General features: G+C 43.6%; 2 protein-coding genes across 8 annotated transcripts; both read right to left on the reverse strand.

The window, feature by feature from the left end:
- Positions 1-3740: 3740 nt before the first annotated feature.
- Positions 3741-16383, reverse strand: zgc:136858 (uncharacterized protein LOC678543 homolog). Of its 7 annotated transcripts, none has more exons than XM_054777740.1 (19): positions 16271-16383; positions 15916-15976; positions 15735-15849; positions 15381-15555; positions 15185-15296; positions 13186-13292; positions 13001-13139; positions 12803-12923; positions 10628-10713; positions 10328-10443; positions 10179-10256; positions 10047-10110; positions 9877-9971; positions 7390-7518; positions 5867-5981; positions 5655-5792; positions 5422-5588; positions 5279-5361; positions 3744-5214 (listed from the first exon to the last, which is right to left on the reverse strand). In XM_054777740.1, exons 2-19 carry the CDS (start codon positions 15971-15973, stop codon positions 5019-5021), a joined length of 2094 nt encoding a protein of 697 aa, XP_054633715.1. In that variant the 5' UTR covers positions 15974-15976; positions 16271-16383; the 3' UTR covers positions 3744-5018. The 7 variants fall into 7 exon arrangements, with proteins under 7 accessions (XP_054633718.1, XP_054633712.1, XP_054633713.1 ...); XM_054777741.1 differs by having other exon boundaries at positions 3746-5214; positions 10179-10238; XM_054777742.1 differs by having other exon boundaries at positions 3747-5214; positions 10179-10238; positions 13001-13127.
- Positions 16384-16718: 335 nt separating this feature from the next.
- On the reverse strand, positions 16719-24103 carry LOC129181944 (interleukin-17 receptor A). Its single transcript, XM_054777744.1, has 10 exons — positions 23969-24103; positions 23634-23884; positions 20781-20899; positions 20587-20707; positions 19322-19369; positions 19095-19249; positions 18554-18628; positions 18394-18466; positions 17555-17650; positions 16719-17453 (listed from the first exon to the last, which is right to left on the reverse strand). The coding sequence occupies exons 2-10, from the start codon at positions 23821-23823 to the stop codon at positions 16735-16737; spliced, it is 1596 nt and encodes a 531-aa protein (XP_054633719.1). The 5' UTR covers positions 23824-23884; positions 23969-24103; the 3' UTR covers positions 16719-16734.
- Between the last annotated feature and the right edge of the window lie 1532 nt (positions 24104-25635).

Here is a 25635-nt window from a genome sequence, read left to right on the forward strand (position 1 = left end):
CATTACACATAAATGTAGTTATTATTACATGGATTTAATTAAAAATGTGACTTGTGACCAAACCTTGTTGCTGCAGACAATATTAATGTTAAAACAAAGCATGAAACCATACACTCCATGTAGTCACAATGCATGAATAAAATGACACAATGTGTTTTTGTTTATGTGACACACAAAGGAAATGATTGTTTTTGTTTCATTCAATTAATTCATGTAAACCTATTTAATGCTTGCAATACACTTTATTGTGATATATGATTATTTGGCTTTGTTTTAGTGAATATTTGAAATGTAGAATTCATTTAGCATCGATGCATCGTACAGACTGTACATTTGATGCCACGTTTGAGATGAAAGGTGGCGTGTCTTTTCCTATGTATAAACATATAGTTTATATATGTATATACAGTATATATATATATATAGAGAGTTCCTATATGTATAAACATATAGTTTATATATGTATATATATATTGTTCCTATATGTATAAACATAGTTTATAAGTATATATATATATTGTTCCTATATGTATAAACAAATAGTTTGTATATGTATTTACAAACTTGTCTATAGCGGCCACTAGAGGGAGTCTGCAAAAGTGGCCGCTATAGACAGGTGGCCTCTATAGACAGGTTGGTGTCCAGTTTGAATGTTGACCAGTAGAGGAAAGAAAAGGAAAAAAAAGGGGGGGGGGGGGGGGGGAATAATAATGTTGACCAGTAGAGGGCACTGCGGACTGCGGATAAAAGTTGTACAGCACTACTAGGCTTGTTATTATCATGGTTCATGGTTTTAATCCTGAACATGCATGAGTCAAACAGTAGCACATCGCATAGTACAATTCACAATTTTGCATGTCCAAAAAGGAGTAGGAAGAAGAAGAAGAAGCAAAGCTTATTTAATCCTACCCCTCATCAGTTTCACATCAGTTGCAATACATTTATTCACCTCTTGTTCTTCCAAGTGTACTTTGTAGGTCTACATGACAATGTAGTGCAATCATAGCCAAGGTTTTTACTCACTAAAAGGAAGCTAGAGGCTTAATAATAACTGATAGAATATATCCACCACCCACAGAACAAAGCTGTGCTAGTAATGTCTTACGCTTGTTTTTAATATTTTACTTTTTATACGGCAGAGTGTCATTACAGCTTTAGTTCATCAGGAAGTGCCGGGAAGTGACGGTGGGCGTCCCGAGCAGGAGAGCTAGGCTCAGTGCTAGCTGTGAGTTTGGAGAGAGTTGGGAAGTGTGTTTATGTTGGCGTGGATGTAAAGTCCTGCAGTGTTCTCCGCTGTTAATAAAGCCATTAAAGTGCATCGGCGACGTGAGTCTCTCCTTCCCCACAACAAGCGGCATTACAGTATTGACCAGTGCACACCAGGAAATAAACGGTGTCATTTCTTACAGGCATTGGCTGGACAGCTATGTAGTGGGGCTTGTTTAACCTTTGCCTTGTGGGCAAGCAGGAAAAAGAGACGATGCTGAGAGATGTGTGTGTGTTCTGAGCTGCTGTCTGGTGGCCGCGTTCAATAAATAAAGTTGGCAGAAGCAACAGGAGAAGTTTCCATCTTTGCTTCGGAGCTGAATAACACTGACAAGTTAACAGACTAGTAGCAAACGGAAAAGAAGACGGCTTTTTTGTGTCGAATACAGAAAATGAGGACTTTGATGGATTTGTGGATGAGGATTGATAAAAAATAACGTGAGTACATTCTAAAATACTTCAATTAAGTACAACCGTATTCAGTTTTGCTCCCGCTGCCGCATGCATGCTAGCGTATGTTTTTTTTATTGTAGCGTCGCTGGGAGCACGTCCTGTTCCCAGCCTACTTTGCGGTAATGTTTTGGTGCAAATGCTCTTAAAGTTACATGTTTGACCATGAAATAGCAAGCTCAAAAGAAGACGGCTTTTTTATGTGGAACAACTGACAGTTTGTGTGGATCTTGTGAATGATTGTGACTGAGCTAGGACTCAGTAATTAAAGTCTACACACGACGGCTTCATTGATTGAAAAACAAAACTTTTTCATGCATGAAGCTTCTACTTAAGTCGGTAATTTGGCCGCTATATGCAGTCAGATATTGACCAGGGGAGACAAAATGGGTGGCCGCTGGCTGCGTTGGACAGGTGACTGCTATACACAGGGTCTATAACATGTACATTTGCTGTGGGGGATTTTTCAGTGGCTGCTATAGGCAGGTGGCCGTTCTATAAAGGTGGCCGCCAAAACAGGTTTGACTGAATATATATATTGTTCCTATATGTATAATTATATAGTTCATATATGTACAGTATGTATATATATACATATATATATATATATATATATATATATATATATATATAGTTATATTGTTCCTGTATGTATAAACATATAGTTTATATATATATATATATATATATATATATATATATACACGTATATATATATAGTATATATATATATATATACTGTTCCTATATGTATAAACATATAGTTTATATATGTATATACATATACTGTTCCTATATGTATAAACATAGTGTCATGTTCTGTGTTTGTTTTGCACTCTGCTGCCGCCTCTGTTTTGTCCTTGCAGTGTCATGGCTGCACTGAGTAATCAGGGACACCTGTGATCAATCTTCTGCTCCCCATATATACCTCTGCCTAGCCCCTACCTAGTTGCCAGTTATTCCCTTGCCAACCCTGCTTCCTGTTCCTCATCCCTTGGCTCCCAACTGGTCCCCTTTGCTCGCGTATTTTCTGCCACTGTGATTTGTTACTGCCTCTACCTGTTCTGCACCTTTTTTCCTGCAGCTCCTTTTGTTCAGTGAGTACCTTCTTCCTGCCTTTCAGTGTTTTTCGTTCTTTGTAGTTTTTGGCTCAAGCCCTGTGTTCCTTAGTTATCTTTTTGTAGTTACCTTTTTCCTGCCTTGCAGTGTTTTTCGTTCTTTGTAGTTTTTGGCTCAAGCCCTGTGTTCCTTATCTTTTTGTTGTTTTGTTTTTTGTATTTTGGTCATTATTACTTTGTGTAATAAATTGTATTTCTTACTAGCGCTGTGTCAGTCTGCATAAAGGGTTCCAACTTTTTGGCGTAAGCCACTTCGTGACACATAGTTTATATATGCATATATACATACATCCTGTTCCTATATGTATACACATATAGTTTATATATGTGTATATATATATACTCTTCCTATATGTATAAACATATAATATATATATATATATATATGTATATATATATATATATATATATATGTATGTATATATATATATATATATGTATGTATATATATATATAGATATATATGTATATGTGTGTGTATATGTATGTATATATATATATATATAGATAGATGTATAAAAAAGACACCCCAAAAATGAAAGTGAAAAAATTATGCAGCAGACTGGTCCATTTTGCCAAAATGTCATTGTATGTCATTGTAGCAACTCAAAATGATTCTCAGTAGTTTGTGTGGCCCCCACGTGCTTGTACGCATGCCTGACAACGTCGGGGCATGCTCCTAATGAGACTACGGATGGTGTCCTGGGGGACAAATGTACATGTTATAGACCTTGTGTATACAAGTAGCAGTCACCTGTCCAACGCAGCCAGCGGCCACCCATTTTGTCTCCCTTGGTCAATATCTGACCGCATATAGCGGCCAAATTACCAACTCAAGTAGAAGCTTCATGCACAAAAAGGTTTGGTTTTTCAATCAATGAAGCCGTCGTGTGTAGACTTTAATTACTGAGTCCTAGCTCAGTCACAATCATTCACAAGATCCACACAAACTGTCAGTTGTTCCACATAAAAAAGCCGTCTTCTTTTGAGCTTGCTATTTCCTGGTCAAACATGTAACTTTAAGAGCATTTGCACCAAAACATTACCGCAAAGTAGGCTGGGAACAGGACGTGCTCCCAGCGACGCTACAATAAAAAAAACATACGCTAGCATGCATGCGGCAGCGGGAGCAAAACTGAGTTCGGTTGTACTTAATTGAAGTATTTTAGAATGTACTCACGTTATTTTTGATCAATCCTCATCCACAAATCCATCAAAGTCCTCATTTTCTGTATTCGACACAAAAAAGCCGTCTTCTTTTCCGTTCGCTACTAGTCTGTTAACTTGTCAGTGTTATTCAGCTCCGAAGCAAAGAAGCAAACTTCTTCTGTTGCTTCTGCCAACTTTATTTATTGAACGCGGCCACCAGACAGCAGCTCAGAACACACACACATCTCTCAGCATCGTCTCTCCTTCCTGCTTGCCCACAAGGCAAAGGTTAAACAAGCCCCACTACATAGCTGTCCAGCCAATGCCTGTAAGAAATGACACCGTTTATTTCCTGGTGTGCACTGGTCAATACTGTAATGCCGCTTGTTGTGGGGAAGGAGAGACTCACGTCGCCAATGCACTTTAATGGCTTTATTAACAGCGGAGAACACTGCAGGACTTTACATCCACGCCAACATAAACACACTTCCCAACTTTCTCCAAACTCACAGCTAGCACTGAGCCTAGCTCTCCTGCTCGGGACGCCCACCGTCACTTCCCGTCACTTCCCGTCACTTCCTGATGAACTAAAGCTGTAATGACACTCTGCCGTATAAAAAGTAAAATATTAAAAACAAGCGTAAGACATTACTAGCACAGCTTTGTTCTGTGTGGCGTGGATAATAACAAGCCTAGTAGTACTGTCCAACTTTTATCCGCAGTCCCACAGTGCCCTCTACTGGTCAACATTATTATTAATTTTTTTTTTCCCTTTTTTTTCTTTTTTTTCCTCTACTGGTCAACATTCAAACTGGACGGCAACCTGTCTATAGAGGCCACCTGTCTATAGCGGCCACTTTTGCAGACACCCTCTAGTGGCTGCTATAGAAAAGTTTGACTGTGTATATATATATATGTACAGTATATATATATACATACATACATACTGTATGTATGTATAAACAGAAGAAAAACGAAGCAGACATATGCAAAGCAAAGCTTGTTGTTTTTTCTGTGTATAAAACGCAGACACGTTCAGTCAATCCACATGAATCTGGGTTGGGACCTGCTGTGCCCCTGAGCCTGGTGGGGATCCACAGAGTGTGGCGTCAGCACGGGGGCGATGGGGTGCGGTGACGCGATGGACAAGCGTGCGGCCAGGAGACCCATGCCAACACAAGTGTCGGTGTCTCGGCCCTGGACGATCCCTGCCATCACAGCGCCTGCAAGACTGCACACAGTGTGATGATGACTGTGTTATTGTCTTAAAAACCTCCGGAGTGACTGCTGTCTACCTATCTCCTGCTCCTGAGACGTTGATTGTCTCATGTGCTGCCACACTCAGTGCTGGGTAGTGGACGGCACACAGCTTCCTCTTCTGCAAATACAACATGTTATTCATCATTTATCTTCTCCATTCACGAACAGAAGCTCTCACCTTATTCTCTTTCCTTGGCTTCAGGTTGACCGAGCCTGCTCGATGCTCTCCGCACACCAACACCCCACCAGGCCCAAGGGTCACCACCAGGCAGTGGAGATACTCCAGTAGGGGGCGTGAGAGCGCCACCGCCAGAGTCAACACCTGGTCCGGCGAGTTTGGGAGCACTGCCAGCCCACCAGAACTCATCATCAGTCTCGTCCTCACGCTTGCGTCAAAGATGCAGATGTTACCTTCAGGTGTTTGGAGGCCAAGTGTTTTGTTCATGGTGCACAACTCCGCCAAATTTGGGGAGGCGTAGGACAAGGACTTCCAGGCGTCTGACAGGAAAGGCTTGCCGGCTTTTTCGGAATCGGTTGGCTCATACCAAACTGAGTTGGGATACAGCGTCTAAATGTAAGAAAAGCTGCAGTGGAACATCAGGCTTTCACTCTTAAAGCGCTACCGTTGATCTTGTGTTGCTGGGCCATGGAGCAAACGTATCTGATGGTGGAGATGGGGATGTTTCCATCAAGGCACACGAGGGTGGACCATAGAAGCTGCTGCTCAAACTGCGACACCTACAGGGAGACGGTATTTGCAGATGGGTCAAATGTCACATTGCAGACGTTACTGTACAGTAATCCCTCATTAATGGTGGTTCATTGGTTCCAGACACAGCCATGATAACTGAATTTCCGCAAAGTAGGATTCCTTGTTTATAAATAGAATATTTTGGTAGAAAACCTTTTTACCACCTTCCAAATACGTTTTTTAAAATTATTAGAGCCCTCTAGATGTGAAATAACACCCCTATAGTCACCTTTACACTCCTATTACCCAATATGGTAGACATAAGAAAAGAAATTAAGACATAGTAAACCCATTTACCACCTTCTAAATACACTTTTTTACATTGTTATAGCCCTCCAGACACAAAATAACACCCCTTCACCTTTACACCCCATTACTCAAATAGCAGACATAATAAGAAAAAATAAGACATATAAAACATAGAAAACCTGTTTACCACCTTCTAAATACACATTTTTTAACATGATTAGAGCCCTCTAGACATTAAATAACACCCCTATAGTCAATTTTACACTCCTATTACCCAATATAGTAGACATAATAAGAGAAAATAAGACATATAAGACATAGAAAAGAGTTGCTGTAAGTGTGTTCCAGTGGTGAGGCCAGGAAGTGACGTCGGTGGTTCAGAGTTGAGGTTATCTTAGTTTATCTTGGCGTGGGTTACAACCGTAACGACAGTCGGCCATGTTAGGGATTATTGTGCCTGTTGCTAGAACATTCAAAGCTGCAAAAAAACAGTTGTTCTGCCAATCAAGTCTGGATCTCAAGCACTTGAAAGGCAAACAGGCTCAAGTTGGTGACCAACAACAACCAAAACTTATCCTGAAATGGATTTCATTTGTGCGTTATTAAGAAAAAACATAGCACAGTTCAGGGTATTCATGTCAAACCTGAAATGCTACAACACAAACAGTTGGATGTTGTTTTAGATGCTTGTTGACGTTTACATATCAAAAATAAATATTGCATTGAAACATCTTAAGATTTTATTAAACCAATTAACATTTATTACCACATGACACACACAAATCTACCAATAATTGGTACCGTTTGATACTGATACTAATACTGATATGTGAAAGGTACCCATCCTTAGTCTCAGCCAGCATTACAGTAACATTACTGACATCTAGTGGCCAGTGTACAATACCACATATCATCACAACATCTTTCAATGGGTCTTCTGAATGCCTTATATTTGTATTTTACTTCATGTAGACATTTTTTATGCTTAAAATGCTTCACTTAGATGAAAGAATAGGTAACATTTGCTTAAATATGCATATTTGTGAGTATTCAACCACGAAACAGCGTGAAGCCACAAAATTCAAAGCAGAAAGTGGCGAGGGATTACTGTACCGGATGTTTGTGTGGGAAATGAGAGGGACTTACATATCGCTCTGTGATCTGCTGGTGAATGTCCATGTCACCCAATCCCAGACTGAGTTCTCCGCTTTCCGCGATAACCGCACAGTACGTAGCCGTGCGTTCACCCTCCAACCTCGTCACAGCGCTGGTGTTCTTCCAGGAAAAAGAAGACATCCAGTATGGATAATAATGAGACGTGGAGTGAATAGTTGGGGTGTCACAAGACCTCGCCAGATTAAAACGTGACAAGATTTCTCGTTCATAAAAAAAAGGTCTTGCAATAATAAATAAACAAATAGTGCAGAAATTGTGCATGCGTGTCTGTTTTCCCCATCTCGTGCCTCCAAACAGGCAGGAAGAGAGTTCACTCATGCATTGGTTCAGCACCTAGACGCTTCATAGAACAACAGAGAACAGAGTGAGACCTCCTGTCAGTCACACAGTCACTTTGTCTCTCACACAGCAAAAGAGTGGTGCCTCGTCAGGAGCAATGCCAAGTCTGCAGCTTTTCACAGTGAAAGATGACATATTAAAGGAAATATAGCGCCGATCCCCTCCTTCCCCATTGCAGCATCCAGCCAATAGTGACCGATCCGACAAATATCTTAAAAGGCTTTAATTTGGTGCGGCATTCAGAGGTGGGCACTTGGCATGGTGTGGTGCGTTTTCGCGCCTCGCGACGTGATTGTCGGTCGGGTGGCGGCTAATTAGCCAAAAGGCGGGGCACGCGCCCATGTGTGCGTGGCAGTCGGCGGTCTAAGGTGGATAGCCCGAAAAGTGGCCGGATTGTTCGGACTGGATGCCCGGCCGTCGGCGGTGGTGGAGGACACGTCACACTGTGTGCAGACTGCCTGGGGTTTCCTGCCGGAGCGCCACCGAGCTGATCTCGCACCCAAAGTCTCCTTAAAGAAGGCGCCTGGTCCTCTAAGTTTCAAGTAAGTCAAATATGTTTTTGCCATGGTTCCCCTTTCATATCACATAGCCCAGGGGTCACCAACGTGAGCCCCCCACGACCAGCCTGCTTGTCATTCAGGTTTTCAGTTAGAACACGAGAAAGAAATGCGTTCTGAAATAGAAAATGTGAGTTGTGGACACCAGCATTTTGCTCATGTTCTGCTAAACCAAGCCAAACCATGGCTTTGTTTGGCTTGAAATAAGCTATGAAAATGAGTAGGCGTCCTTCTGTCTCATGAGACAATGGTAGCGCCCCGGTAGCGTGCATGGAGACCATGTGGTGCCCATTTGGCCTCGCCAGCTTGGCCCAATGGTACACGTTGGTAGCGTTACAACTTGGAGTCCATTTTCATTGAGTAAAAGTAGCTCTCACAAGAAAAAACCTCGGCGAGCCTTGATAGAGCCAATAGTACGTTTAAACATTTACACTTCATTTATGTGAGCCGTATCGGTATCGGACGATTTCACTCATGGATGATCGGCATCGGTATCGGCAGCATAAAAACCTGATCGGAGCATCCCAGATTATTGCATATTGGTTTATTTGGTATCATTTAGCATCAATTTGTTGGACAATAAACAGGTTGGACTCCGCCAGGGCTGCCCTTTGTCACCGATTCTGTTCATTCTTTTCATGGACAGAAGTTCTAGACACAGCCAGGGCCTGAGGGGTTTCCCGTCTGGTGGCTGCAGGATTGAGTGTCTGCTTTATGCAGATGATGTGGTCCTGCCGGATTCATCGAGCCGTGAGCTTCAACTCTCACTGGATCGGTTTGCAGCCGCGTGTGAAGCGGCCAGGATGAGAATCAGCACCTCCAAGTCTGAGTCCATGGCTCTCACCTGGAAAAGGGTGGAGTTCCATCTCCGGGTCAGGGATGGGATCCTGCCCCAAGTGGAAGACTTTAGGTACCTCGGGGTCTTGTTCACGAGTGAGGGAAGGACGGAAGGCGAGATGGACAGGCGGATTGGTGCGGCAGCTGCAGTGATGAGGACTTGGACTCGGCAAAGCTCTCAATTTAACCAGTCCATCTACGTTCCGACCCTCACCTACAGTCACGAGCTCTGGGTAGTGACTGAAAGGACAAGATGGCGGGTACAAGTGGCCCAAATGAGTTTAGTCCGCAGAGTGGCTGGTCTCTCCCTTAGAGATAAGGTGAGAAGCACTGTCATCTGGGAGAAACTTTTTGAGAGAAATTGAGAGGAGCCAGATGAGGTGGCTCGAGCATCGAGGGTGCCTCCCTGGGGTGGTACTCAGGGCACGTCCAATCAGTAGAAGGCCTAGGGGAAAACCCAGGACATGTTGGAGAGACTGTGTCTCCCAACTGGCCTGGGAAGGCCTCGGGATCCGCCGGGTGGAGCTGGACGAAGTGGCCGGGGAGAGGTAAGTCTGGGCCTCCCTGCCCCCACGACCCGATCTCGAGTAAGCGGTAGAAGATGGATGGATGGAATAAAGATTTCAAAATGCACCTGTGTTGTTCTGTGACTCGGCCAAAGAAAATAGCTTGTTAGTCCAGTCATGTTGTATTTTCCTCATGAGGAGGGTGTGATGGCAGGTACCATATGTTTGCAGTGGTTAAAGACGGCATCGCTGTGCGAATCAGCGCCAGTTGCGGAGATGAACAGCGGCTGCTGGCCCAAACGACTCAGACAATCTTCAAAGTAAGAACAGGCACAAATGAAGTTCATCATCTTCAGAAGCCATCATGAGAAAAGAAGAAGAAACCCACCGGCGATGTTGCGTCCTACACCTCCATATGACTGACGAACACTTCCTGGGTTTGTCTGTCCAAACTCACAGCAGGACAACAGGAATCTAAGAACGTTACCTTCAAACCAAATACTTTCCTTGGAAAACTTACTTCAAGTGTTTTTCTTCTGCCTTTTGCAATAAAATCCACATTTATGCCTCCGATGACAACCTGCCACAGAAAGAATAGCTTCACACCGCTGTTAATATCGCTCTCTAAGCTTCCAGTAAAAGTACTGCATATCCGCTACAAATACTCACAATGTTGGAGCCGTATTGCTGAGTTGCACTTGTTGGCTTTCTTTTCTTGGGGAGTTTTGCCAGAGCGCAGGCGATCTGACTGCCCACTTTAGCGTTGTTATGAATGAGAGCAATATCTGCAAGCATCGCTGCTTCAAGAAATGCAACATGCTTTAATCATCCATCTATCCATTTTCTATACCACTTCTCCTCATTAGGGTTGCAGGGGTATGCTGGAGCCTATCCCAGCTGACAGGCGGGGTACACCCTGGACTGGTCGATGCTTTAATCAGACGTGTTGTTATTGGGGGATAAGGATACTGGCTTGAAGGGACTTTCCCTTGGTAAGCTCACTGACCCTGTGAAGGATGTACGGCGTCACGTCTCTTCCTGTGATGCTTCTAGCGCTGACAGGAAACAAGGAAGCACAGGAAGGACAACAGTTATCAGTTAAAATGCAGACCAAATACCCTGAAATAACCCACAATTTGGTAGCATGGTAACTAGGTGTCACATGATCTCATGTCACAAGATTAAACATGACAAGATTTCTCGTTGGTGGGCACCAGGCCGGGACCAGAGCGTAATCACGCGATACATGAAAATGAAGTGGATAATCAATATATTGCCGTGTGCGTGCGTGTATGGCGGACACCCTTTGTTATTAAATCATTTTTTCACTGAACATTGTCCTCTTTGCATTGGGATCCAAACTCTGGTGTGCGCAAATCATAACTGTAAAGGTGACTATAGTGGTGTTATTTCATGTCCAGAGGGCTCTAATCATGTTAACAACTATATTTACAAGGTGGTCAACATGTTTTCTATGTCTTATTTTCTCTTTATGTCTACTATATTGGGTAATAGGAGTGTCAAAGTGACTATAGGGGTGTTTTTTCTTTTCTAGAGGGCTCTAATGTTAAAAAGTGTATTTAGAAGGTGGTAAACAGGTTTATTAGGCCTAATATGTCTTCTATTCTCTTATTATGTCTACTATATTGGGTAATAGGAGTGTAAAAGTGGCTATAGGGGTGTTATTTTATGTCTAAAGGGCTCTAATAATGTTGAAAAGCATATTTAGAAGGTGGTAAACAAGTATTCTATGTCTTATATGTATCAATTTCTCTTATTATGTCTACTATTTTTGGTAATAGGTGTGTAAAAGTGACTGTAGGTGTGACGGTCATGTGCTGCTGCGCCTCGCTCTCTCTATCTCTCTCTCTCTCTCTCCCACAGCTGGGCGCACAGCAGGAGCAGGGACAACTGGACACACCGGCAGTTAATCATCCTCCCTCCTACTTATACCTGAGTAGGAGCAGCTGTGAGACGCCGGTTCCTTCCTTGCTGCTGGTCAGAGCATTCACGGCATCTCCACTCTGGCATTCCCAAGTTTCGGCGTCTCTACAGCTGGGTGCTCCAGTTGTCCCCTTGTTCTGCCTTTCTGCATAGTTTATTTTGTGTGGACATCCTTTTCCTGGAGTTCCGCTACCCACGGACTCCAGCGCTTTCTGTTGGCTCCCGCCTAAGACTATTAAGAGTACTGTCATCACTCACCTTGCTGCTGCAATTTGTGGTCCACCGCGCACTCTCGCGTAACAGTAGGGGTGTTATTTCATGTCTAGAGGGCTCTAATAATGTTAAACTGTATTTAGAAGGTGGTAAACAAGTATTCTATGTCTTATATGTCTCATTTTCTCTTATTATGTCTACTAGATTGGGTAATAGGAGTGTAAAAGTGACTATAGGGGTGTTATTTCATGTCTAGTGGGCTCTAATAATGTTAAAAAGCATATTTAGAAGGTTTTGTATATCTGTTATGTCTTCCATCCATCCATCCATCCATTTTCTACACCGCTACATCCTCATTAGGGTCGCGGGGGCATGCTGGAGCCTATCCCAGTTGACTTGGGGCGACAGGCGGGGTACACCCTGGACTGGTGTCCAGCCAATGGCAGGGCACATATAGACAAACACTCACATTCATATCTATGGACCATTTGGAGTCTCCAATGAAGCTAACATGCATGTTTTTGGAATGTGGGAGGAAACCCCCCCACACACGGGGAGAACATGCAAACTCCACACAGAAATGCCCAAGGGAGAATCCAACCCAGGTCTTCCCATCTCCAGACTGTTAATGTGTTGGCCAACATGCTAACCACTAGACCACCATGCGGCCCCTGTTATGTCTTATTGTCTCTTATTATGTCTACTATATTGGGTAATAGGTGTGTAAAAGTGACTATAGGGGTGTTATTTCATGTCAAGAAAAAAAGCATATTTAGAAGGTCAAATAGAGATTTCCTTTGCCCAACCAAAATATTCTCTTTATAAGTAAGGAATCGTGCTTTGGGGAAATGGACTCATCACGGTCGGGTCTGGAACCAATGAACTGCCATAAACGAGGGATTGCTGTCATGTTAAATGTTAAATGAATCTCCACCAACAGCGTCCGGCATTGAAATAGTTTTTGGGTCACGTGGTAGTCATTCCCACCTGCTTTCAGCCACTGCTGTCTTGATCGCCTGCTCCATCTGCTGGCCAGCTGCTGCGTGCTCCTGTGGGAGGGGCACGGCAATGAGGACGCCGCTGCGGATGCCCAGCAGAAGAACGCTCTCTGACGGGACACATCGTGACGATACGTGAATGCCTTTGTTCACATTCGCAGTTCCAGATGTGAACATGTTGACCTACCGATGAGTTGTGCGGCTTTGTCAGCATTGCAGACTTGATGCGGGGAAGTGAATCCGCTTAACGGGGAGAAGAAGGCCGGGAAGTCCTTTGACGGTCCATAGGTGGCGACACAAACACCCTGCGTCTCCTGATGACAAAGCTGCAGTGAATACACGTAGAAGAATTCCTTACCAATAACATCTTACCAGGAACTCTAGGGTGCGACCGATGTCCAGAATAGACTTGACGCCAGCAGACACCACAGCGATGGGAGTCCTGCCCAGCTCTGTTAGGTCAGCACTGATATCCAGACCTGCACCAGTAAGACAAAAATAATCCTACTTTGCATTTTGAATTTGGTGGCTTCACTTTATCTCAGTTTTTCAAAAATATATTCATAAATCATGCTGGTTTAGTGGTTCCACATGAACACACGTCTTCCTCTGGTCTGTGCCTTCTAAACATATAAAAACAGATACAAAGAGGCAGCTAAGAATGCACGTGATAGGACGCACCTATTCCACCTCCAAAAAGCGCCAGCAAGGTTCCATTGGCATCATGTGAGCTGCATATGAAGCACATTGTTATTATTATTCTCATTAACATTGTTACACCCAAGAACTACCTTGCTGGCGTAGTGACACCTCACCACACCACAGCGGCTAGCTACTAGCCTGCTAGCGACTAGCTTCACCACACATTAGCCAAAGGTAATGCTACATATTGGAGCTGTGTTGTTGTTTTTGATGCTAGGTGTAGCGTTCCTTTCTATGTTGCTATGTGAAATCAAAGTTCCCAAAATACTCCAAGTATTCCACGTTATGATGAATGTAGCTTTACTACACACTCACAGCATGGATAGAAAACCACTAAACCCTGTTGGAGCTTTTTGGAGGTGTTTTCATAGGTGGAATAGGTGTGTCCCATTACGTGCATTCATTAGCTGCCTCTTTTTACCTGTTTTTATATCTTTAGAAGGCACAAAAAAGAAAAAATGGTGTGTTCATGTCTCACAAAAGGATTGCGAACAATGGGCAAAATGTGTCTGTGTAGGCTCTCAGTCGTACAGGAGTTGTCCATCGAGGAAAAGGCTTCTTGAGACGTCATCTGTACTTCTGTGTAGAAGGTGTCGGACGTTTCGCTCCTCATCCGAAGAGCTTCGTCAGCAAACTCATAAGTGCTGGTAGCTTAGGCCTTAAATACAGTAAGAGTGGGCGGAATTGGTGTGCCACCTTGGCAATTCCACCTTCTACACAGAAGTACAGATGACGTCTCAAGAAGCCTTTTCCTCAATGGGCAAAATGTAAAAAAAGTGCGCTTTTCCTTTAAGAGGATAAGTACCGTAAGTCAAATTGTATTTCTGCCATCTCTCCCTGTCCTTTCTCTTGTTTTGTGTTTGCCCACGTCAGCAAGGAAACATGGCAAGACTGTCGAGTGCAACCTCAGTTTTCAAAGCATCAGTTCCAACTGGATGGTAATATTGAGGTTCCTAGTGAACACAGCTTGCGGGGGGAATGGTTTCAGGCAGACACATCAGAGACAGTGAGGCGGGCCACTGTGTGTAATGATGATTACAATAAACTTCAGAGTTTATTGAGCAAGATGACGGCTCGAAGCGTCCACTCTTTTAAAACTTCGTAACAGACTAGAATGAAAAAGCGTCTGGTTGGCTCAAACGTCACCAATCTCATCTTGCTGCCACATACTACTACTACTACTACTAATAATAATGATAATGATAATACTGTACTGATAATACTCTTTGTCAGCAATGGAGGTAAAAGTAACCTTAAATGCTTATTCTCTTTCATTCCTCATTTAAATGCATTTCCAAGTCTTCTTAAAAACATGTTTTGTGTTAACATTTAAGGCTTTCTGGGACGGATTAATTTGATTTACATGATTTCTTATGGAAAAAAGGATTGGGTTAGAGTATGATTTGGTTAGAGTTGGACCTTCTTGTATGGATTCATGACGCTAAGCAGAGTGCCACTGAATTGGGGGTTTAGGGACACCAATGCTTTCATTGAATCAAGTATATCTGACAACCAGTAAATGAATCCCAGCAATTGTGTTGATCCATACTAGCATTTCAGCTGGCTTTTTTTGTGAGATATTGCACAAATACTTATCTTTGCAGGTGAGTACATTCTGGCAGAATAAACAAACATAAACAAACACAATGTGTATGTGTCATTTTCTTACTGTTCTGTCCATCTCTGTGCACTCCGCCAATGCCTCCAGTGACAAACACAGGGATGCCAGCCCGGTGTGCTGCTATCATGGTGGCCGACACCGTCGTTCCCCCAGAGAGCCCCTGGAGGACACGTCACGCACCATCAGAGCGGCAGGAAGATGTTGAGCTTTGCATTGTTTTGTATTGTAAGTGTTGCGGGCTCACTTGGCTGGTAACATATGGCAGGTCACGTCGAGACACCTTCATGGAGCCGTCGTAGCGGGCCAAGAAGTCCAGCTCCTCTGAAGACAGTCCAATGTGGACTGTGCCCTCAATCACTCCAACAGTAGCAGGGGTGGCGCCTTCAGCCCGCACGATGGCCTCCACCTCTTTCGCTGTGCTGTGATGATGCGCCCAATGAGAGGATCAAACGTCCAGAATGGCATTTTCGGCAGGCAAAAAAGCCCATAAAAACATTTTTTGCAAATAAAAAAAGTCCATAATGACAATTGTGGTAAATAAACTGAAGCACTCATGATGAGGATCATTCTTCCATCGCAGAAAACACACGTTGCATACCTGACATTGTGAGGGTACGGCATGCCGTGCGTGATGATGGTGCTCTCTAGCGCCACCACGGGGTGCTTTTCTGCTATCGCCTGTGACACCGATGGGTGAACTCTGAAGAGGCTGTCTAAAGAAGAAGCGTCATCATGATACTGCATGTGTGTACATTGTACTGCTGTACCGGGGTACTCACCACTGTTTAATGTTGACAGTCCTCTTCTAAGCACCAGCGTGCACACTCGCTTCAGCATGATCTATTCACGACATCAAAAGTCACCTTCTCTTTCATATTTGACATATTGCAAGCTTAAAAAGGGCAAGCAAGCTGCAGTGTAGTCCCTTCGGATGATGCAGGGTCCAACCAACAGTCCTCAGTGGCACCACAGCAGGTCAGCCGCCGTGAGTTCCTTTACTTTCACTCCAATTTACCTCAGCCTCCATCTTCAGGGACTACTCTCTACAAAGTAGCACCCAAATTCCAGTGCTGCAGATCCCCAATAGCACTCCTTTTTACCCCCAAAAAGTATATGGACAAGAATTTGTCTTACCTTCTCCACTGCAACAACAAAAATGCAGGATACTTTGCCCGGAAAGCTGAAGTTTGACCCCAAGCACTGTTTACACGGCCAGCAAGCATCAACTGCAGACACTCCAGAAGGGACTCGCTTGGCCTAACTAAACAAACATAAAACCACTATACAATCAAGAATAGCTCTACTTCTGCTCATAAGTCCAATGAAATATGACAAAGTAACAACAAACATCTCAGAAATACTAATTTTGTCAATAAAAAGCTCATAATGAATTTTTTTACAAATGAAAAAGTTTATCAACACATTTTTGGCAAATAAAAAAACATTCTGTGCTAATAAAACAAGTCCATCATGACATTTTTGGCATTTTGGCACTAAACATATACATGTATTTGAATGCATGTAATCCAGGTTGCATTTCCCTACGTTGTCATGTGATTAAAGGATATATGGTCTACGCATAATACGTACAATGTGTGCTAAAGATAGCAGTCGTTCACAAACTCCTCTTCAAACCAGTGCGGGTGCTCCAGCTGGTATTCCCTGAAGGCTTCTATGGCCTCCAGCAAAGCTCCACCAGAAGGACCACGGTGGTACTTGTCCTCTGCAAGACCTTCGATGTGCTGAACTCTACCCGGCCTGTGCTGCTCAGCATCCAGGATTCTGAAGAAGAGCTCCTCGAATTGCTTCATAAGCTTGTATCGAACCGTGACACTGAAAGGCGAGGGAACATCCTCCGGAGAGCAAACGTCTTCAAAGTAAGCCACGATGTACTTCTCCAAGGAAGCGTACCGTACCAAACGGGGCAGGATGAGGCTAAGAGCTGGAGTGAGCATGTCACCCATGGGTGAGCGCTGGTCCTCCCTCAGGAGAACCGGCTTCTCTCCACACATGGCTCTCCACTTGGCTTGCACTCCTGCTGAGCACAGGAGGAGGATCTTAGCTGAGGAGCTTTCCATTTGTTCCCTCTGCCAGTCCAGCCACTGAATACGACCCAGTATTCCCAGTCTGGTGGAATCCAGCAGATCCAGGACCACCTCCGTGCCGCATCTGGCTGTGAGGAAGGCACACAGCTTGAGAATGATGTTTTTGTACAAGGGGTGGTCCAGGGAATAGATGATGACAACTTTTCTTCTTCCTTGCACCTGAAAGCATTCAGGATGCTCCTCTGCAGCAGATGGTGATGTGGTGATGTCACCTGTAGGAAGAATGCCGTCACACCATCTTATTGTTACGATTAGAGCAGGAAGCCATCATGTGATGACAGCACCAAGTGCAAGATGGAGGCAAACATACGACCTTTAGAAGATGCTTGCCACAGCAGGCAAGCACAGCAAACACCAACCAACACCAACACAACCGTGCCCTTAATCATCACAGTCCGTACTGGATAATCTACAAAGACAAGGGATTATTATTTCAATCATCTAAACAGAAATGTCCATCGTTGGCTAATACAAAGGTTAAAATTAATAATTTCTGGAAACAAATAAGTCCGGATTGACATTTTTGGCAAATAAAAACATTTGTTGACAACATTTTGGACAAATAAAAAGTCCATAATGACATTTTTGGGAAATAAAAATGTCCATAATAGCATTTTTGACAAATAAAAAGTCCATAATGATATTTTTGACGAATAAAAAAAGTCCATAATGACATTTTTGGCAAACCAAACATACTATACAAACATTTCAATGCGCTATTGTAAATGCTGTGATTGGAGCTGAGGGTTTGTTTACACAAAGTGCAAAGAGCAAGCAAGCAATAAGAGCAACACGATAAGAGAGGCTCTTTTGCCTAAAACCTAAAAACTCATGATGTACTTCTAAACTTTGATCATGATTTGGAGTGCATGAGAAAGTGAAAAGGAAAACTTTGCTCTCTTTGACCATGTGGTCATTTATGAACACATATTTTGCACAACACAGCAGCAACAGAACCAATGTTGCAATGGAGGTAGGGAGCAAACTGCTGCGTCAGCATGAAGATGAGCTGATCGTAAACAAGTGTGACAAGTGCAGGAGACTTTGTGTTTTATTGAACAGAGGCGTTCACTGGAGCACTGAAAGCATATGAAGCCTGGCTGTAGGACACACCGCATAGGGCTTGCATCATGAAGCGATTGCAGTACTTACATGAGCAGTAGTTGATGTCCCTTTGCTCCGGACGGCAAGACTGCTTCTGGCATCTGATGAAAAACGGCTTTATCTTGGGGAAGAAAAAAAAAAACCCAAACACAAAGCTTAGATAGTAAATTTGTGTGTTTTTGGTGGAGTGGGAGGGGTCAAAACTCACCGTTATGGTCAGGTTGCACGATAAGAGCTGTGACACATCCACGGCAAACGTCACATTCAGAGAGGTTCTGTTCGCCTATTTGCAAAATGAAATCATGAATACTGGTGGATAGCGTCTTTCCTCAGTGTTCCAGTGAGTCACACAACCCTCACATTTCTACTCATATTGCTCTCAGCTCAGCCCCTCTCTTCCCCCGTGTGACCACAACATGCGGACGCACGTCTGATGATACGAAAGATGAAAAAACCCAGCAAAAATGTGAAAAAAAAGGAACAAAGAGAGAGGTTGCTCGGAATAAGATTCTTTTCAGCTGCATGACAAAGCTGAGAAGAAATGCTGTCCTGTACATGGAAGTTGTAGTAGTAGTAGTAGTAGTAGTAGTAGTAGTAGTAGTATCTACTGTACATGTGTTGCTTTACTCTACATCTAAGTTGCAAAGTTGCGTCCTTTGAAAACCTTTGGACACCCTCGTGCAACACAACAGTGTGCGCTGCAAAAGGAGGTTTTACAAAGTAGTTATAGAGTTTGACATGCTGGTTACCCTGGAAACATTCCTGGATAAATAGACGCCCTGGTTGTCAATGGAGACTTGGTACATGTCGGAATACCCGTCTGCTTGAAATCCCACCACAACAGACAACAGGCCACGTTTCCCAACCAACAACACAGCTGTCACTTCAGGGTGCCAAAGACTACCTGAATAAAGAGAGAAAACACTACGGTGTGGAAGTGGTCTTACAGGATTTCACAAGAAAGAAAACAAAGTACCATTTTCCAAGCACATCTGGGAGTTTTGGATTCTCTTGTCACCACATCCTGGCGTTGACAGCAAATATCACAGGATTAGATGTTTTTGGAATCAATTCATCATGCATGTCAGTAGACAACCGTCATTGGCTGCGTGCACACACATCCATGCATACACATCTACTCCGCTTCCCGCCGAACAGTCTATCAATGCGGCGGTGCTTGGGCAGGGTGGCACTTGGCGTTTGTGCCCGTCTCATTTGACATCCATAACACTCATTTGTGCTTCCAACAACAAAACAGAAGCATTCAAAGTTACCAGAGGTAAACATAGCACACGTCACCACACCTTACAAAGCATCCTGGCTGGCACACTTCCACTTTTATGTCTGAGGGCAGCCAGATGAGGTGGCTCGAGCATTTGGAAAGGATGCCTCCCGGACACGTTGGAGAGACTATGTCTCTCGACATAGACCTGCCGGGAGGAGCTGGATGAAGTAGCCGGGTGAAGGGAAGTCTGGGCTTCCCTGCTTAGGCTGCTTCCCCAGAGAAGCGGTAGAAGATGTTTTTTACATTTTTGCACATTGTGTTGCAGCGGAATAATGTATTTATTTTGTCTTATTTTGTTCATTGATAGTTTTGTGGGTTTTTTTCCAACAAAACAAGGTTAAAGTGATGTTAAAGGTTAACTTGTCCATTCATTTGTCATTATTTTTGCATCATTTCCTGCACGTAAAACTATAATTATTGTCTCTAAAATGGGTTTTGTGTTAACATTTTTGGGTGTCTGGCACGGATGAATTGGATTTACATGATTTTCTATGGGAACATTTACTTTGGTTGAATCCGTTTTGGTTTGAGTCGGACCTTCTGGAACGAATTCATGATGTTAACCAAGGCTCCACTGTAAAATGAAACAAGAAAATTAAAAATGAAAGTACAGTAAAAGTGAAAAACAGACGACGGGACCTGCTGCTGGTTGAGAAGGGCTATGAAGGGATACGTGCTTTCATGTCAGTCTCCAAAGAGTACACAGAAAGTCACTACATGTGTCTTTTGGAAAGCTTCTAGAGCTTCTGAATACTCACTGCATGAAGACCCGACTGCCTTCATTTGATTTTGCAGGCCCGACTTTACCAGCTACAGGATGTAAAATGTAAACAGAAAGGTTGGCACCACTAACAAGGTGTACCACTCACAATCAGGCACGGTTAACTCTCTGTCCTTGAAAAGACATGAAGGTCATCTCTCGCACAGATGAGCACCCTCTAGTGGTGATAACTCACCTGGGATGGTAACTTGCTTCGTGATCCTGTAATCTCCGACTTTGGGTTGTGGCAAGTTAAAAGCTGACAGCTGGTATGAATGTCCCGCCTCCACCACCACCCCATCCAATGAAAATGTCCACTAGGCAGCAAGCACAAAAACAAATAGAGTGCTCTGATGGGTTCGTTCGGGTAAAATGCCTTTGAATCTTTACCTTGCTGGAGTTGAACTTGAGCTGCTGGCCGATGCTGTAAGTGAAGTGCACACACAGACTTTGCTTTGTGCTTTTATCCACAATGTGCAACTCTGACCCCTGGAGTGTCAAAATACTTGCTGGGGAAAGGGAAAAAGATATGGAAACATGAGAAATGCTTCATGGAAGAATTTCCCTTGTTTATGACAGTTCATTTGTTCCTGATCCAACTGTAATAAGTGAATGTCCACAAAGTAAGTGATTTAAAAATGGAATATGATAGTTAGAACATAGAAAACCTGTATCCCACCTCCTAAATACGCTTTTTTAACATGATTAGAGCCCTCTAGACATGAAATAACACCCTTATAGTCACCTTTACACTCCTATTACCCAATATAGTAAACATCCATCCATCCATTTTCTATACCGCTTCATCCTCATTATGGTCACAGGGGCATGCTGAAGCCTATCCCAGCTGACAGGCGGGGTACACCCTGGACTGGTGTCCAGCCAATGGCAGGGCACATATAGACAAACACTCACATTCATCCCTATCGACCATTTAGAGTCGCCAATGAAGCTAACATGCATGTTTTTGGAATGTGGGAGGAAACCCCCCCACACACGGGGAGAACATGCAAACTCCACACAGAAATGCCCAAGGGAGAATCCAACCCAGGTCTTCCATCTCCAGACTGTTACTGTGTTGGCCAACATGCTAACCACTAGACCACCGTGCTGCCCTGATAGTAAACATAATAAGAGAAAATAAGACATAGAAAAGCTTTTTGTGACCTTCTACGGCTGCAACAGTAGCCCATCTGAGGGGTTATTGTGCCTGTTGTTGCGGTGATCAAATCTGGTGCTTGTGTGTCTCAGCCAACATTACAGTACCATTACTGACACCTAGTTTCTAGTGTACAATACTACATATCACAACGTTTTTGAATGCGCCTTGTGAATATACTGTATGTTGTCTTATATTTGCACGTTTACATCATTTAGCCATTTTTATGCATGAAAATGATTCATTTAGGATAAAACATGTCAGATTTGCTTCAATATGCATGTTTTTACTAATAGGCTGTACTGAACCACAAAACAGCGTGGTTTATTAATATACAGTCGTCCCTCACTACGTCGACATTTTTCCTAAATGAATGAATGAACAAATGATCAAGGCGGGCTAGCAAGCGTTGACTGTTAGGCGAGTGCTAGCAGCAGGTTAGCATTGTAGAGAGTGGCCGACAGAAGCTCCTGCGTGATGTTCACTGCTTGTGTTCTAGGCTTGTTAATAACGCCGGTGACGTGCATCATGAGCCTCTCCTGAACCACAATCCGAGGCAGCAGAGTAACATTCTACACTGGTCTCTAGGTGTCGGTAATGTAATGATAGTCAGCAGACAAGCTTCACGTTTTATGCAACTTTTTAGAACAATGTGGCAGAGCCGTAAAACATGCAGTGTGCTCACTCTAACAGTCACTTCCTGGAACTCCCCCTTATAGGCGGGACCTGTCAATCAACTGGAGTATGACGTATCACAGTACAAACTTTCATAAAGCACTACTCATATAATAATACCCTATTATATGACAGGTAACGTCACATTGATGAGACAACAGCCACCGTAGCGGCTGTCAGTGCTAACGTGTTATATTATTCATGTCTAGGATGTCTTATTTTCTATTATTATGTCGGCTATATTGGGTATAAGGTGAGTGTAAAGGTGACTATAGGGAAGGGTTGTGAAGGATAAACCGATGCGACCGGATATCTGCTTTGATAAGAGAGATGTGGCTGCATTGATATCAGTGTCGTGGATGGATAAGAATCAGCCATAAATCCTGAGATGAATGGATTGTAGAGACATGCAAGACTAGCAACGTGAGAGCCCGGGCTGCCCGCAAAACGACTGTCGTATATGCGCCGTAGCTTAGCATGACGGAAGAATGTCTCTAAGTAGCATTAGCAGCGCGCTAGCTAGTCATCAAGAAAAATATTCAACACGTCAGCAAAACATAAGTACATTATAGCCATCTAATTTATTATGTATTGTGTAAAACTAAGACAGGAAGAACATCAAATTAAAAGCACGAAATGAAGACTGAATCACCATCAGAGAGGTTGTGTGCCACAAATATGCATATTAGCACTCAACAAGGTCGTCAAATCTTACTTTATGCATTCCCACATTGTATCAGCATTTGGGAGCAAACATGAGGTGAAAGAAAAAGGCTAAAAATGCAGCATTGCAGTCTATCTGTGCAGCGTGGGACAAAGTCAGAAGGCACGTACAAGAACTGTCCCACAAAGTGGGACACTCCGTAGCTCGCATTCAACATGCAAAAGCTGTGGGATTTCTAACTGTATATTATTTTCTCAATAAAACAATTGATATCCCTTCACATAAAATTTGAGTAGTTACTTACAAATGATTGTATTTTTTCAAGTGTTTTTTAAATGTTGTATTTTTGTTCCTGAATGGTCCAGTGGGGACCCCTGCCTGCCAGCACGCTTGGGGATATGATGCTCTCTTACACGTTAGAAAACACTGGAAGAATGACACTTTGATACAATCGGCTTCTTTCATCTATCATGTGAGACCGGTGTCTACACGGACAAATGTAAGCGCTGAATGGTATCGATGCCCACAAAGACATTTACATCCCTGCTGTAGGGGTGTCATTTCATGTCTGGAGGGCTGTAATCATGTGAAAAAGCGTATTTAGAAGGCACTAAACAGGTTTTCTGTGCTCTCCCTACCAAAATATTCCATTTATAAATAAGGAATCCTACTTTGCAGAAATTCATGCATCGCGGTCGGGTGTGGAACCAATGAATGAGGGATGATGTCGTGAAGTGTTACTCACCATCTGACCTCAGGGTCCATGTCACGTTCATAACAGGGACAGGCAGATGGTTGTTCAGACGCACTTCCAAATACTCTGACCCCCACTCAGGGCCAGTGGGGGCTCGCTGCCTGGGTACCACCGCGTGTTTGACTGAGCAGTTGTCTGATGTGGGACATACAGTATACCATATATCAACGTGTTGATTCATAAGAGAATCATGTGTGCAGGCTTTACAAGGCTGACATACTCATTTTGCAGCTGTCAAGACCCTGGAAAAAAAGCCAGAGAAATGAAGTTTTAGGGCTCCAACAAACAATATCAGGACATTACGAAGAAAGCAATCTCTTCCTCACCGCTTGGTTGCAGTTTAGTCTTTGGTTTAGAGTGCCAAGAAAAGATGAAGATGCAAGTCCACTTGTCAAAAATGACCAAAAAAGTGTCCCGCAGATCATTGTGATGCTTGCAGGCAGAAGTAACGAGGAAGTTGAGTGCAGACAACCTTGGCGGTGACCAGAGTGATTTCTTGTCACGCTGAACTAATGATGTTATCACGTGCTTGACGAGAAGGTCTTTATCAGTTTCCATCCTCATGCGAAACACTGCCTTGACAGGAAATGTTGCTCAAGAGCGCTGTAATATTGATCCCACACTTCCGTTAGAGAAACACCACCTTTGCAGATACGGTACCTCCAGCAGCTCCTGCATTAGCCTGCATTTAGCAGACATACTGGAAGACATCAGAAAAGCAGGGCTGTCAATCCATTCAAATACATTCACAATCAATCACACGTTGTCCAGTCAACTCAGAATCAGTTGCCTTACTCGGCTTACCTACTCTTACGCTGTCTACTCCAGTATGGTGGGTAATACGATGTAAAGCCATTCCCAGTGGCCGTACTGTCATGACGGAAGTACGCTGAGAGTACAGAAAAAAAACAAGGACATGCTAACATGTGAGTCTATGGTATCTTATTTACGTCTTATTTTGTCTGATTATGGAAGTGGAGGAAGTGGGGGAGAGAAGGATGTTGGCTAAGCTGACATCCATCATGGACAACACCTCTCACCCGCTACATGACACTGTGGGTTCCCTTAGCAGCTCCTTCAGCAGCAGACTGTTACACCCACGGTGTAAGAAGGAGAGGTTCCGCAGGTCCTTCATACCGACCGCTGTCAGGCTCTACAACACCTGCACCACCTGAACCATGTTGTAGTCACTATGTATTCTTTACTTGCGTATCTTGCTTGCTGCTGTAACAAGTGAATTTCCCTGCTTTGGGATAAATAAAGTACTAATACAAATACAAATACAAATATATCTATTATACTAGACGTGAAGATAACTACAGTATAGGGGTGTTATTTCATGTGTTGAGGGCTCTAATAATGTTAAAAAAACATTTAGAAGATCATATTAGTGTTTTCTACGCCATATTCCATTGATTAAAATTGAATCCTACATCTCTGTCGGGTCTGGAAGCGATTAAGTGCCAACAATGAGGGATTACTTCATCCATCCATCCATCTTCTACCGCTTATCCGAGATCGGGTCGCGGGGGCAACAGCCTAAGCAGGGAGGCCCAGATTTTCCTCTCCCCGGCCACTTCGTCCAGCTCCTCCCGGCGGATCCCGAGGCGTTCCCAGGCCAGTTGGGAAACATAGTCTCTCCAACGTGTCCTGGGTCTTCCTCGAGGCCTCCTACCGGTCGGACTTGCCCTGAACACCTCCCCAGGGAGGTGTCTGGGAGGCATCCTGACCAGATGCCCGGGCCACCTCATCTGGCTCCTCTCAATGTGGAGGAGTAGCAGTTCTACTCCGAGTCTCTCCTGGATGACAGCGCTTCTCACCTTATCTTTAAGGGAGAGCCCAGCCACCCTACGGAGAAAACTCATTTCGGCCGCTTGTACCTGCGATCTTGTCCTTTCGGTCATTACTCAAAGCTCATGACCACAGGTGAGGGTAGGAACGTAGATCGACCAGTAAATTGAGAGCTTTGCCTTTTGGCTTAGCTCTCTCTTCA

This window comes from Dunckerocampus dactyliophorus, chromosome 5 (assembly GCF_027744805.1).
Source record: "Dunckerocampus dactyliophorus isolate RoL2022-P2 chromosome 5, RoL_Ddac_1.1, whole genome shotgun sequence".
In the NCBI taxonomy this organism is placed as follows: Eukaryota; Metazoa; Chordata; class Actinopteri; order Syngnathiformes; family Syngnathidae; genus Dunckerocampus; species Dunckerocampus dactyliophorus.